Raw genomic sequence first — 16,206 nt, 5'->3', positions numbered from 1 at the left:
TTCAGCACCTATATGTTCATGCTCGTCGTGAAAAATCCTGAGAAGGCTTAACCGATGTCCTTTGGGTATGAAGCACAATAACCTAGCTTCCTCACCAACAGGGGAATACCGATAGAACAACAAGTTGTTTTGACATACGTAACGACGGGGATCTAATCTACCTTCTTGTAAGGACTGTAGCAAATCTTGGGTTTCATTATCCGCAGCCTGTGCTATTTGTGCCCAATTATGAGGTTTAGGGATTTGGGTCACACATGCGACGGGATTCCGGCTTAAATAATCGGCGTGTGACATCATAGTACCCTTTCTGTACTCGACATCAAACGTAAAATCTTGTAGGTAGATCCACCAGCGGGCGACCCGCGGCAGTAGATCCTTTTTCCGTTCAGTAGCCTTGAGTGCGTTACAGTCTGTAACTACTTTAAAATGCATACCTATCAGATAGTGACGGAAGTTTTGCAATGCTTTTACAACTGCCAACGTCTCAAGCTCGTAGGAGTGGTACCTACTTTCGGCACCTTGGGTGGTCTTACTAAAATAAGCTACCACATGTTTTTTTCCATCCCTATGGGTCTGCATCAGCACGGCCCCGTACCCAATACTACTCGCATCGGTGTGGACTTCAGTTGGTAAGGTGGGATCAAAGATGGATAGGATGGGTTCATTGGTAAGTTTTGTAATGAGTTCTTGACGAACTAGTTCCTGTTCCTGCCCCCAATGAAATTTAACATCCTTTTTGAGGAGATACGATATGCATGCCGTTTTAGTTGCATAACCATTTATGTAGCGCCTAAAATACCCCGCTAAACCTAAGAATTGCCTAACCTGCTTCACATTCTTCGGTACTGGCGCATTAATGAGAGCCTCAATTTTACGAGGACTCGGCCTCACCTGACCTTCACTTACTACTCTCCCCAAATACTCTACTTGTGTCACCAGGAATGAACATTTACGAAGGTTTATTGAGAAACCTGCTTTCGTTAGTGTCGAAAGAACTTGACGTAGCAAGCCTATACCCTCTTCGACTGTATTGCTCATAATCAAGACGTCATCGACGTAAACAAGCACCTTCCCGCTATCGATTAAGTCGCGCAGTGTGTTGTTTATTATGCGTTGGTAAACAATTGGAGAATTTGTCAAACCGTAGGGCATCTTGAGAAACTCGTAATGTCCCTCCGGAGTGACAAAACCTGTTTTATGTATTGACGACTCGTCGATTTGAATTTGATGAAAACCAGTAGCCATGTCTAAACTAGAAAAATATTTAAAGTTACCAAGGCGGTCAATATGGTCGTCAATGAGTGGTAAAGGATATCTGTCTTTAACAGTAAGTCGATTAAGTGCACGATAATCAACACACATGCGATCCGTTCCGTCTTTTTTCTTTACGAGTAGGATAGGGCTAGAGTATTCAGACTGAGACTCTCTTATGATCCCTTTGTCTAAAAGATCACGAATTATCTCCCGGACCTTAAGCTTTTCAGGGTGAGACAGCTTATACGGTCGGTATGCGACTGGTGCTTCGCTAGTTAAGTTGATTTGCATTTTTCCAGTCGTCACCGTAGTAGCTGCCGTACCCGAAATAAGAAAATCAGAAAATTCGTTTATAACTGTCATTAGTGATTCGCGCTCTGGGCCGACGAGTGGTGAATTGACCGCATTGTCTACTTGTATACTGCTTTCTACCATATTAGCAACAGTGGAGCTATCGACTGACCGCGTAATATATTGTGCGTCCTTTGTACGAACGTAAGTAACACCATCTCGATTAAGAATATCCGTGCCTATAATGATCGGTGCATTCATACATGAAGCTGGCACAACAATAAAGTCTGCCTCGATTGTAATTTTACTAAACTCGATCGTTAAAGTTACATAATAATCAATTTCAATTTCCTTTTCACTTATCCCTTTCAATATACGGCGGGTAGTTTTAAGCTGACATGACAAGTATTTCAACACATCGGAAGAGACAAGTGAAACATTTAAAGCACCGCTATCGATTAAAACGTCAATGGGAATACCTTGTACAACAGCGGTCGTAATGTCGTTATTTTTTTTCGAGCCATATAGTCACTTATCGGAACAAAGGTTTACGTTTCGTTTGTTACGCGGGTCAGATCTATTTTTCGCAAAACAGACTTTTTCGGTGTGACCAGGCTTTTTGCAAAATGCACACAACTTACTAGCGATTTCACTAGAGCTTGTTTCAGTATTAGAGTCAAGTTTCGGTTTTTTTGGGCAAGCAAAGCTCTTATGACCAGCCTGATCACACACAAAGCACTTATTTGAGCGGTTCGTTTGACTACAAGGGAACGATCGTTTCTTAGACGTACTATTACGCAAGTCCCGTTTTTCGCGTCTCGGTTTAGTATAAATCGAAAGAAAGGATACCAAATTGTCACAGGTCAGATTGGCGTTTGCGGCGGCTGCGCGAACTTGAGGGTCAGTAATGCCGCGGATGGCTATTTGAATCATAAGTTCCTCACTAAGACCTTTGACAATTCGTAACCGCATTAAAGTTCGCCGGGCGTATTCGGCATATGTGACGAATGTGTCAGATGAAGAATTCATTGTTTCAAAAAGAATATTTGCATAGTCAAGCCTACGTGGACAAAGTGGCTTGAATTCCTTTACAAAGTTTGACCACGATCGATCGTTACAAACCCATTCGTTTAACCAGTGCTTAGCATCACCTTTAAGACATGCCGATACACGCGAAAGACATTCGTAGCTATCCCAACCGTTAGCGGCCTTGGCGCGCTCCACTTCCTGGCACCACGTGTCAATATCATGGACAGAAGGGTCGAAATTAGAAACATAATAGTTATGTGAACGCAAAGGGTTCAAAGCTCTTATAGCATCTGCCAGGGCCTGCGTGGAAGTGGAGGCTACCATGTCATTGTTCGGTTTTGAAGAAGTTGCCTTAACACCAATCACGACATCGGGCTTGTCAATCGAACCTACATTGCCTTGAGTGACGGTAGGGGACTGCTTGCTTTGTTCTAGGTTATTTGTAGCAATTTGTGAAACATTACTGTCCTCTACCGTCTCAAGCCGACATACCGCAGATAAAATGCCGTTTGGTTGAACATTAGTGTGATTTGCAGATGCAATTTCTGCATCGGAACTTGTGAGTAAATTGATACTGTTTGCGACATTAGAATGATTACGAGTGCTACCACTTTCTAAGGAATCTAACCGCAACAAAATTGAATTTAAGGTAGTTTGCATAGCAGTGTCATTTTCGCGACCCCTATGAGATGTGCGACTACGCCTACGGGAGGTACGATTACGCATAGGCGGGGTACCGCTACGTGATCTACTCTCATGATCGCGTCGACGTGTTTTGTTTCGAGAAGGTCGACCGGGCATGATTATTGCGAGATAAGAACTTAAGAACTGCACTTGCACGAAATCACAGCACAGAAGTTAGCACAAAATTGTTTGGTGTTTTGTAACTTTAAAAATAAGGCTAATGGCAAAGCCTGTGGAATAAGTTACAATCCCACTTCTGATTTAAGGAAATCAGATTGTAATAATTAACGAGCAACCAAATTTTAAACACTTTATTTATTTAATCAAATCAATTAGTCTCAAAATCTAACACAAAACACCAAACACGAAATGCACAATTAATTCGGCAGTAAAACCCGGTATCAGACCGAGTCAGGAACAAATCACGTTATACACGATGTCACCTGGGCGAGCGTCAAGCAGAAAGTGCTCGCCTCGCCTATCACAGTATCGCTCGTAGAGGGGGAGGACGTGACGTAAAGTCGTTGCGGTACTTTTTAATTTTTTATTCTGACAATATATATATATATAATATTTAAGTACCAAAAAAACTGTTCTTATATATTAGGTAGTGAAAATTAATAATTTCATCATATGCGGCATCATCACCAGAATTTAATTATAACAGATAAGTTTCTACATCATTATATTTAGTGTAGATAGCCTAGATTTCTGTAGACTTGCTTGCTTCCATGCTCGCTTGCATGCTTGCTTGCTTGCTTGCATACTCGCTTGCTTGCTTTCTTGCATGCTTGCTTGCATGCCAGCTTGCATGCTTGCTTGCTTGCTTGCATACTCGCTTGCTTGCTTTCTTGCATGCTGGCTTGCATGCTTGCTAGCATGCAAGCTTGGTTACACGCTTCCATGTTCGCTAGCGTGCATGCTTGCTTGCATTCTTGCATGCTTGCTTGCATGCTTAGTTACATGCTTCCATGTTCGCTAGCGTGCATGCTTTCTTGCATGCTTGCTTGCATGCATGCTTGGTAACATGCCTCCATGTTCGCTAGCGTGCATGCTTGCTTGCATGCTTGCTTGCCTGCTTGCATGCTTGGTAACATGCCTCCATGTTCGCTAGCGTGCATGCTTGCTTGCATGCTTGCTTGCATTCTTGCATGCCTGCTTGCATGATTGGTTACATGCTTCCATGTTCGCTAGCGTGCATGCTTGCTTGCATGCATGCTTGGTTACATACTTCATATTCGCTAGCGTGCATGCTTTCTTGCATGCTTGCTTGCATGCTTGCATGCCTGCTTCCAAGCTTGCTTGCATGCTTGCTTGCATTCTTGCATGCCTGCTTGCATGCTTGGTTACATGCTTCCATGTTTGCTAGCGTGCATGCTTTCTTGCATGCTTGCTTGCATGCATGCTTGGTAACATGCCTCCATGTTCGCTAAGCGTGCATGCTTGCATGCTTGCTTGCATTCTTGCATGCCTGCTTGCATGATTGGTTACATGCTTCCATGTTCGCTAGCGTGCATGCTTGCTTGCATGCATGCTTGGTTACATGCTTCCATGTTCGCTAGCGTGCATGCTTGCTTGGTTACATGCTTCCATGTTCGCTAGCGTGCATGCTTTCTTGCATGCTTGCTTGCATGCTTGCATGCCTGCTTCCAAGCTTGCATGCCTGCTTCCAAGCTTGCTTGCATGCATGCTTGGTTAACATGCCTCCATGTTCGCTAGCGTGCATGCTTGCTTGCATGCTTGCTTGCATCTTGCTTGCATGCTTGCTTGCATGCTTGCTTGCATGCTTGCTTGCATGCTTGCTTGCATGCTTGCTTGCATGCTTGCTTGCATGCTTGCTTGCATGCTTGCTTGCATGCTTGCTTGCATGCTTGCTTGCATGCTTGCTTGCATGCTTGCTTGAATACATGCTTCATTGCGTGCTCGCTTGCATGCATTGTTACTTGCATACATACTTGCTTGCATACTTGGTTGCATGCTTGCTTGCATGCTCGCATGCGTGCATGGTTACTTGCATACTGGCTTGCATGCATGCTTGCTCCCTCGCTTGCGTGCTCGCATTGATTCCTCACTATAAAAAAAGTACATGGCTAATAAGGTAACACAATATAAATTGATTTTAAGGCAGAACGAAGTTTGCGGGGCCAGCTAGTTGCTAATAAAAATAAATAATATTAAAAATAAATATTTTATGGAAATGCAGTTTGTAAGTCACTCGCAATCGTTTACAAGTAGAAACGTAAAAATAACGTGTTTTAAAAGAGCACACTTAATTTAAAATTTTGGAGGTTTAAAATTGATTTACAATGGTCTCAGTAATAATGAATATATATATTTTTTTATTCGACTGGATGGCAAACGAGCAAGTGGGTCTCCTGATGGTAAGAGATCACCACCGCCCATAAACATCTGCAACACCAGGGGTATTGCAAATGCGTTGCCAACCTAGAGACCTTAGATGGGATACCTCAAGTGCCTCCACGCCGAAACACAACAGTGCAAGCACTGCTGCTTCTCGACAGGATTAGCGAGCAAGATGGTGGAAGCAATCCGGGCGGACCTTGAACAAGGTCCTACCACGTGCATATAATAACAATATAATTTGATTACAATGTTCAAAGTACGAAACAACATTCTTTTTTTATCGACAGCGCTCACACATTTCGGAATAAAAAAGATGACTGATATTTGCTGAAAAAAAGTGAACAAACGAAGATATGTTTACTCGATGCAGGCTGTCAAAAGCGTGAGCAAACGTATCGCATCTAGCTTCGTACAGTCAACAAAAAAGTAACTCATCCAGCAAAAGAAAAGAAAGTAAAATGAGCTCTACTACTTTTACGATAGAGTCGCATGTGAAATATTTTGGACGCTTCGTTTCTGCTTCCGTTGCTGCTTGTACGTGGAGTGGCCTACAAATTGGCGAACAACTTTACGTTTGCTATAACTATGTCCCTATTTTTTGCACCTTAGAATTCAGTTTGATAACAATTTTGTGTATTTTTGGTAGACTGGCTAAACGCTCGATTGGACTTTACCGTGATCGGTTTATAGAATATTTTCATGTGGCGCTTTTTTAAATCAAAATTGTGTATTTTAAGATTTTATGCTATTCGTAATAAGACATAATAGGATTAATATATAGTAATAAATAGAAAAATTCTTCTATTTTTTATTATATTGGGAAGACGTTGCTTGTGAAATGATTCAATCTTACTATCCTGCTAAATTACTAATACATATTATAAATGCGAAAGTTTGTGGGTATGTGTGTTGCGTTGTGTATGTGTGTTAAAACAAAATTGAATTAGCCATGACAAAACGCAGACGTTCAAAATTTATCCGAATACAAGATATCATTAATATATATATATAATATAATTATTATAATAGGTACATAATTTACATTTGTATATACTGAATATTTACGCAAACCTCCGTAAACTATTTATGAACTCATATTGTGCTTTTGTTAGTTCAACATTAATTTGTTTTTATCTGTCACTTTCACATTCGCTCTTACCACAGATAAAGCATAAATTAGTTGTAACAGGCTTTCATTTTTGTTTGAATAAAGTAAATCATTATATTCCATACCGTTTATAGCCACGGGCGAGCCGATACTGTCAATACTGGCAACTGGCAACCATCCAGCACGTTATTTGCTATGCCCAAGCCTCTCGCTAACCGACAGCGACGGACTATGTTAAATATTTACGACATTACTTTATTATTAAAAGAAAATGATTTGTTAAAGTATCTCTTTTTTATAATTCCATCGTTATGACCGATGATTTTTTTTATGTCGAAGTTTTAATATTGCGATTGCTCGGAATTTTGGTATGTAGCCTAACTTAACTTCCAGTCTTGGTCAGATTGCCAAAGGCTAACTCGTTTGTAATTAAATTAGTGGAGCAGGTTGCACTTTTGGATAATAATATCTAAATAATTTTACTGTTACTACTAATGACACCTGTTGGCTTGATGACATGTTCATTGTATGTGTAAGATTAAAAGTGTTCAGTTCTTTATTGAAACACAACACGATTGTTTTATTATAGGTTATGGGCCCAGCACGGTTCTACTGCAGAATTCGGCTCGAGGATAAAAAGTGACAAGCATTGGGTATTTTTACATCGAATACAATTTCTGTTTATTTTACACCCGAAAATTTACCGGTAGAACTCTAATCTAAGTAAGGCTTTAAAGAAGCCTTTTTACATTTTTCTACTCTGATAAATATAAACTGCAGTTTTATTAAAAAAATCATGTTACAGATTCATTTGTCTCTATCAGACTCTTTGTTTTTGTCAAGCCCAGACCAAACATTTTCTTTTTATTACTTTTTGTGAATAATTGAGTTAAAGATAATGAAACATAATTCGATTTCTCGAATCAGAAATATAAAACTAAATAAGTAGTTGAATACGGGTAAAATTTCCTAGAGATTTATATTGAATATGACCATTTTTAATTGCCCAGAAGCTGTGGCCTATCGTATATTTGAATTAGGAGTTCAACTGTGAGTTCAACCAATAGGTTGCGAAGTCCCGTAATCCAGGGTGGGTATGCGAGGGAACTACGTCCTTATACATACTCCTAATCCCTCCATGCGACGAAATCTACATGTGTGTATAGCTAGTAGGTTATAGACTGGACTTCTCTGCGTTAGTGCGTTGAATGTCATTAAACAGAGTAGCAAACGAGCAAAAGAGACACCTGGTAGTAACTGAATGCCACCACCGATGGACACTTGCAACACCAGAGTAGGTATTGCGGATGCGTTGCCAACCTAGAATAAGGCTAAGATAGAATACCTCGTGTCGTGTGCCAGTAATTTCCTTAGATATTTTACTCACCAGTTCTTCCTCTCCACGCCGGAACACAGCAGCGCAAGTACTGCTGCTTGGCGTAGTGATCTCGACAGACATTAAATAAGGTTCTACAACCGCCACTTTTTTCTGTATAGGTTCTCTCGTCATCGAAAGTAAGAGTGTGCTTCCATAAGAGCAGAGCATAAGAGTAAGGAAGACATGCCAAATCCATCAAAATCAATGGTATCTAATGATGTGATTGGTCGTTGTGACATTTTGGCTTTAACTGCCGTAAAAAAACTCAATCTCAAAGTACATATCTGGAACGACACCAAAATGTAACCATTCACACTTAACTCTTAAGCCAAACCTAAGCTCGTTACTTCGCCACCAATTACAACCTCAAAATTACCGGCACAAAATTTTAAATTTCAACCCTTTCGTCCCTCTCGCACGTCTAGAACATTGCCAACTGTTGCGAATGACGCGGCTTGGTGTGCGTAGGCGTAGGCTCACGGTGCGTGTGTGTGTGAGTAAACACCGGTTTAAGCCTAACTGGCCTTAATGAATCGTAATGGCCCCTATAATTCGCGGCGTAACTAACTGGCCATGTGGGGACGCCGTCCCGCCTCACCCCCCTGGCCGTTTGGAAGCGAGCCATATCGCGTATGACAGCACCGATTCTCTTTTTAAAATTTTCAGTTGGAACGCTTTTCATACGGCGATCGGCGGTTATCTTGTACGACGCGGCATCGCTATTAACCGACTTCGAAAAAGATTTTAAAGAAGGTTAATTCAACCGGTGCTCAATTTCTCCCTTATTAATGTAATACTGTCAGAATTGCACAGTTTTTGTACATGTTAGTCAATACTACAAGTATTTGTTTGAGGTCGGGAACAGAAAGATTTACAACAATCAGGGGGGTATCAGGTAGCTGTCGTATTGACAGACACCGACCTCAAAAAAATAGTTGCCACATATATTAATTTTTTTACAGACAAAATTTTTATTTATTTCCTTTTAGTTATAGTTTTATTGTTTACTTTTATTACTTATTAAAAAAGTTTTTTTTTTTAATTAAGAGTTTAATTATGAAACTGTAACAGTCTGTCCCCCCAACTTAAACTAAAGCCCGAAGGAGGTCGTTATTCCTTCTGTAATTTATTTAATTGCTCTGTGGTGGTAATTATTCATGAAATTACGGCAATTACGTCTCGAGAAACAATTATTTATTGTGCAAACTTGAGTCTTAACTCACATTTTATTCTACAATACATCAACAGATAACGGAATGGTTTAATTTTGTTACTTAATTTGTTTTTAATTTTTAAATATAGAAATTCATTCTTATTTATGGACATTTTCTTATGTTTATTATTATTGTTGCATCGATTATGTACGGCCAGTGCAGAATTTAACTCGACATGCAATTAGTAGCGTAAAGAGTTGTTGGCGCCACGTGGCGCTAATTTGCCTCTACGTGAAACACTCGTTACGGCGGGCTTAGCTTCGTAGCGTTCAAGAGCACTTCAAACGCTGTTTATGTGTTATTAATTGTTGTTAATAAATAAAGCCAAAGCCAGTCTGCGATTTAAATACACAAAAGCTAAGGTGTAAAATTGTTCGTGGATTGAATTAGCGTAGTGTAAAAATAATTTTGTTAAATGCATTCTCCATTGCGGACGTTGCGTTTAAAATACACTTATTGACATTGTATAAATATAATTTATTGAATCAGGCGTTACTTTGCGGAGGTCCATATCAATGAACTAAAAGAATTTCCTTGCTCACCCGCGACCTTACGATCGGTGGTCGGTCGGCGGGAGTGTGGTGTGATGGTTGTGATAGATTGGTTTGTGTGATTTGTGTGTGTTCCTACAGTGTGGAGGTGGAGAAACAGCATGAATACGCATATTTTGCATAAGCTTAGCTATAGTAAGGTCGCGGGTTAGCAAGGAAATTATTTTAGTTCATTGTATAAATATACTTACATTTCGCAGCAATAAATTATTTTCACTTATAGAAAAACTATTTTATTATATATATTAGTCATGTAAACAGAAAAGATGCGAAATAAAATGCGCGGATATAAGACCTTTAGAAGTAATAATTTTAAGTTAGCAATAAATACCTTGCAGCTTTTTCCTTGCTAAAATGTTTTGTTTTTTATTCGTATTCCAAGTTCAAACCAACTCTAACTATAAGAGAAAGAAAACAATTGAAATCTGGCATCGCTGGTCCATCCTGCATATTAATCACTAGACCATATGTCGCCGGACCGGACAACGGTGGAATTAAAATGTACGGTAGGGTAACAGTTGCCAAGGAATATTGTTAATTTGGGTTTTGATTGCTGTTTTAAATGGGAGAGTAACGTTACGGATTTATTGTCATCAGCAATCAAAAATAAACATAAATAGCATCAGCTTTACTCAGAAAAAAACCCTTATTAGATCGCTTAATTTTCCTAGTCTCGTCCAACGTACCTTTACCATTGGTGGATTTCTCCATTGCTTGATTAATTTTGCCGACAGTTTAAATCTACATATTCATACTACAAATTAATTTGACTACTAGTAGTGGATGATATTCGACTAGCAAGATTTGAAAAAAAAAAATGATGTAAATACCTATTATGGGTACAAACTCTATAAGATAATTTTATTTTGGATTTTCGCGAGCTTTTATTTGAAACTTTTTAGAAACTAATATTTTTAGCTTACCCTGCTTGTTGTTGTTTTTTAATTGCTTTTATTCTTGCAAGTTAATTTTGATCCACTTTTTACAGTTAATAAAAGTGCTGCCAGCAAAAAAATCTTCTATCAAAATATAAAAACATATTTTACAGTTTTCAGACAGAATTATACAACGCTCCTATCGTTAAAGATATTTCTTTTGACCCAAATCTAATCCCTTTTCAACTTTCACCGCAAATGCTCCACGTAAAGTTTCATCTGATCCTTAAAATTCCTTCCCGATAAATAATTTTCGCATAACACACATGTGCCTAAAATATCAATTAGCATCGCTAATGCTCGGAGCCAAAGATATAGCACCCCTAATGAATTCGTAATCTCCGTAATCTGTTCAATGAGAAATTGCATTTTCCAAAAATTTAAGGGTGTACGGTATAAGCGATAGCGTTTATAAGAGGTTATTTCTTAATCGCAAACCAAATTTTGGCATATTACGAGTACCTTATGACACGAAGAAATGTTTCGTGAGCACCGGTTAAGACAAAGAATTATAATATTAAAAATTTTTTTTTTTTTTCGAATTTATGCGGTATATCCTTACCTAATAGGTATTCATGGACCACCGACAAAGAGTCTTAAAACCCCTCTGTATTTATAATCGGAATTGATCGTATTTTATAAATAAAGTTCACAGAGGGATCTGATCTACTTTATTTTCTGATTAGGCTTTTATTTTCAAAATATGTGAATTTAATATTACTTAAATAATCAAACGATAGGTAATAGAATAGAAAATATCATCAAAAGTGAAGTTCTAAATATTATGTTTATTAAAATTGTATAGCTTTGCAATAAAGCAACTTCATATTAATATTTTACTTTAATTGAATAGTGGCCGGTTTATGGCTTTTGCTCATTTTGATCAATCACACTTCTAATTAAACAAATAACTTTAATAACAGCCGTGGCGGCCTAGTGGTTAAACCTGTGGATTCGCACCTCTGAGTTTTCCGAAAGTCATGTGCGAAATCAAATTTCCATTTTACCTCGAGCTTTACGGTGAAGGAAAACATTGAGAGTAAACCTGCACAAACCAGCGTAGCAATGCAATGGCGTGTGTGAAATTCCAAATCCGCACTGGGCCAGCATGGGAACTACGGCCCAATCCCTCTCATTCTGAGTAGAGGCTTGTGCCCAACAGTAGGATGTATACATATAGGCTGGAATGAAACAAAAAACTTCGCTTTATAGCAGCCTTTTCTCTTTTGCTTTTGACTTAACCCACGCAGAAAAGCGGCGAGCCGGCAAACAAATTAAACCTTACCCAAAAATGAATTTATCACGCCGGCCGGTGCCGCCTAACTATTCCCTTGTTTGGACAATAGCGCTACGGACTTATCGAGCGACGCCCACGCCCAATATCGGACGTGTTTTGGTAAACTGGAGAATCTGCAGCTTCCTAAAACAATGGTGAACGTAAAAGATGAATTAAAAGTTGCGCAGTAGGATTGGTACACGCGCAGAGGAATTAAAAGTATGCAATGTAGGGTTAGTATTTAATATGCGGTAATAAGTTAATCTTTTTGTCAACCACTAGGTACTGGTTAACTTCTAAGCCTACATATATAGATTAGATTAGATTCTATTTATTATACACATACCTATACACATCAGTACTTTCAAACAGCCATCATTCGGTAGATCGGGTAGATCGCAAAATAATTTTGACAAACCTACAATATCAAAAAAACTTATTTAACACTTAGGCAATGAAAAAACTTTAGAATGGGATATCATTTGATCTCCTTTTTTTTCAAAATTATGTTTTATGTAGGACGTGATAGGGTGCCACTACGAAATCAAGATCAGGTACGGGTATTTCGAAAAATTCACAAGGCCATTCGATACCCTACACTTTAGTCTACTCGTGATTTGATTAAGTGGCACTGCAATGTGGCTAAAACGTCGAAGTAATGTTAAATTGTACCTATTTTTAAACTTATTATATATATTATTTTAAATAGATTATTTTATTTTTAAGGGTGTTATATATTAGTTTGACCGCTATGTTGTGTCTGTCTGTCTGTGGCAGCGTAGCTGTTAAGCCGGTGGACCGAGTTGAATGCGGTTATTTAATTTGAAAGCAGGTTTTCTAGCAATGGTTCTTAGACATGTTTCATCAAAATCGGTTCAGAGATATTGAGCATTGAAGTTAAAAAGTCGGGGATATTCCAACTTTTTGTGGGTTATGTTAGGTTATATTGCGTGATCATGTCCCGTGAGCGCTAGTACTTAAAAGTGCAAAAACACACAAGTTTAAAACAAATAAATTCTACCATTTTAGCGGCAAATTATTATGTACCATAGCTAAATGACAGCCTTTTAGTACACTGCATGTAGCCAACACGCATTCGGCCAATTTCGTTGGAATCCACAAACACAAATCACAAAACGCAGCATACCGACTAGTAAGCCAATACTGCATTAATACCAGCAGGTCAATCAAAGTGACGGGAATCTTGGAATCTTGGGACCTACTACACTAACCCCTAAAGCTTAAATCACGTGATATCGACATTTGCTCCTGCTTGTGCTCGGGGCAATTTTAACTGGTGTGATAAGGATGGAGTTGGTTTCGGTTTGGGTTGAGGGTGACGTGGAAGTTAGTTGGTGGGTCAGCTGGCTAGGACAGTGGACACCGCAGACTCAGGGCAGGATTAATTGTGGCCGACTGAGGTACGCCGTAATTACGGCGCTTGTGGAGCCGATACTGAAGGATAGGTTGATTACGATACGGGTTAATGAAATTTGATTACGAGATTCGAAGACTTGAGGTTTTGGGAGGTCTTTGTCAGATCATTTCGATAGATGAAGTCTTGGTTTTTAAATGGTAATGGCAAATAAAGGATTGGATGTGGAAAAAAAATTGGTAAGTGACTGCCAACAATATTGTTACTCAGAAATCCCATACTATACTATATACTATACTATATATTATATACTAAAATATACTTATACTATCGATACTTACTAATGTTATAAATGCGAAAGTGTGTTTGTGTGTTTGTCCGTCTTTACCGCCGCGACGGATCGACGTGATTTTTTGGAATAGAGATAGTTTATGGGCCCGAGAGTGACATAGGCTACTTTTTATCTCGGAAAAGTACACAGTTCCCGAGGGAACAGCGCGCGATAACCGAGTACCACGCGGGCGGAGCCGCGGGCAAAAGCTAGTTATTTATGAAAATCAATTCTAACTTTAACTTTCAATCATCATCATCAACCATAGAAGTGTAACCCTACTATAAAAATACTCACATAAAATAATTATATTGTTTCAGGTAGTCTACACATTAAAAAAGGGAAATGAAAAATTTGCCTTTTTACAAATTTTCAAAGTGGCCATCGTCTTGGAACCTACGTTTAGGAATAAATTTATATGAATTTTCCAAAATCTACAAATTCTGAGAACAGGCTGACTAATCGGGACATAACTAAACAATCTTGATAACTTGGCACGTTTACCTGCATACTAAGTCAAGCCGATCAGTATTCAGTGGGTGTCAGTTCGATTCTCCGGCATAAAGATAAGCCTCGGATCCTGCTACTAATCCACAGTGTACGTTAAGGTAACAGTACCTAGTTTAAAATAATTCAACTAAATCTACTTTTAAAATGAAGTGTTTTATAAACAAAGTAACTTCGCAAGAAAACAATAATCAAGTAATCAGATAAATATTACATAGAAAAAAACTATAATCGTAGTTAGTAAAAAAACTGGCCAAGTGCGAGTCGGACTCGCGCACGAAGGGTTCCGTACCATTATTTATACAACATTAGCAAAAAAGACAAAAAAAGGTTTGTTGTATGGGAGCCCCCCTAAAATATTTATTTTATTTCAATTTAATTGTTTATTTTAAGGTGATTATACAATTAAAGATTCTGTGAGTATTTCAAGCGTCTCCCTGTTGCCATTATTAAAATCAAGCAAAAAACGGCAAAACAATCACGGTTATTGTATGGGAGCCCTCCTTAAATATTAATTTTAATTTTGTTTGTTTTAGTATTTTTTGTTATAGCGACCACAGTAATACAAAATCTGTAAAAATGTCAAGTATCTAACTATTACGACTCAAGAGATAAAGCTCTGTGACGGACGGAAGGATAGACAGAGTTCCGTTGGCACCCGATGGCACCCCAAAGGGTCATACTGAAAACCAGCGCTGCGGCTTGCTGTAGCAATACTCTATTTACTTCTTTCGACACAAGGTTTATTTTATTTTCTCTCTTGGTGCTTATATATAAGATTGTTATATGATTGTCTGTTTTTAGCTATAATTTTATTCATTTTTGTTGTGCCGAATTTAGGTAAATAAATTTATTCTTCTTTTTTATTTGGGTACGGAACCTAAAAATAACGTCTTAAATATAAGATTCATCTTCATCTCCAAATTTTGTCACCCATCACCTATGGCTACGTAGAACGCAGGCGTCTTAGTAATATACATTAGGTAAAATGAATGCTCTTTTTTTGAAAAAAACTTGTAATGATTGTGTGGTATGTATATTTGTTAAAGTCAAAATCTTGATGTCAAATTGCACCCACTTCTGGTGATAAGATGACTTGGAGTTTGATATGAATGTATAATTTGAATGACAACACAAGTATACTTGGCAAAAATTCTATTTTTTATTTATCAAAAACTTATTTCCGTCACCAACCATTGGCTTGTTTACTGTTTATGATATGAGTGGTTTTGGCAACTAGGCGATTCATCCCGCGATTCTTGCGACTAATCGCCCGGCTTACCTCCCGCGCGATAATCCCGCCCAAATTATAGGGGCACAGGCTCATTATTTAACACTCACTTGCTATTCTATGTGTCGGCTTGCATTATAGAAGGCATAAGAAGTGGTTAGGTGATTCTTTAACGTACTTCTACCGATATTTAAATTTGTTTGCTATGACAATTCGTTAGGAACCTTTTTATTGTAAAAGTTGCGCGAAAAGATCGCTCTCAAGCATTGAGGCCGCTTATTGCTTACCTTGTATTTTTTACACTAAGCTACAGTGAACACAGAGAACACAGAGGTGTGTTCTGTACGGCTCACTATATTGTGGTGTTGAATAAACGGTCATTGTATCATATAGTACGGTGATTTGAAAAAAAAAAATATAATTTTTGTAGACCCACTGATTGTCAAGGTAAATAAATAAATAAAAATCCTGGGACACTTGACACCAATTGACCTAGTCCCAAACTAAGCAAAGCTTGCACTATAGGCAACGGATAAACATACTTATATAGGTAGATAAATACATGCTTAAATAAATATTAAACATCCAACACCCGAGAACAAACATTCGTGTTATTCACACAAATATCTGCCCCGGCCGGGAATCGACCCGGACCTCAGTTTCGTAGTCAGGTTCTCT

The 16,206-nt window shown here is 38.5% G+C and overlaps 2 protein-coding genes across 2 annotated transcripts in view; one reads left to right on the top strand and one right to left on the bottom strand.

Annotated features, from left to right (window-relative positions):
- LOC141440825 (uncharacterized) overlaps positions 1-16,206 on the top strand; it is a 972,542-nt gene that overhangs the window by 260,454 nt on the left and 695,882 nt on the right. The window lies entirely within an intron of this gene.
- LOC141440805 (uncharacterized) lies at positions 2,072-3,782 on the bottom strand. The gene has a single exon (XM_074105349.1). The coding sequence runs from the start codon at positions 3,373-3,375 to the stop codon at positions 2,074-2,076; it is 1,302 nt and encodes a 433-aa protein (XP_073961450.1). The 5' UTR covers positions 3,376-3,782; the 3' UTR covers positions 2,072-2,073.

The sequence above is a fragment of the Choristoneura fumiferana genome, chromosome 23 (genome assembly GCF_025370935.1).
Source record: "Choristoneura fumiferana chromosome 23, NRCan_CFum_1, whole genome shotgun sequence".
Taxonomy (NCBI): Eukaryota; Metazoa; Arthropoda; class Insecta; order Lepidoptera; family Tortricidae; genus Choristoneura; species Choristoneura fumiferana.
This window is presented reverse-complemented; position numbering and strand designations above follow the sequence as displayed.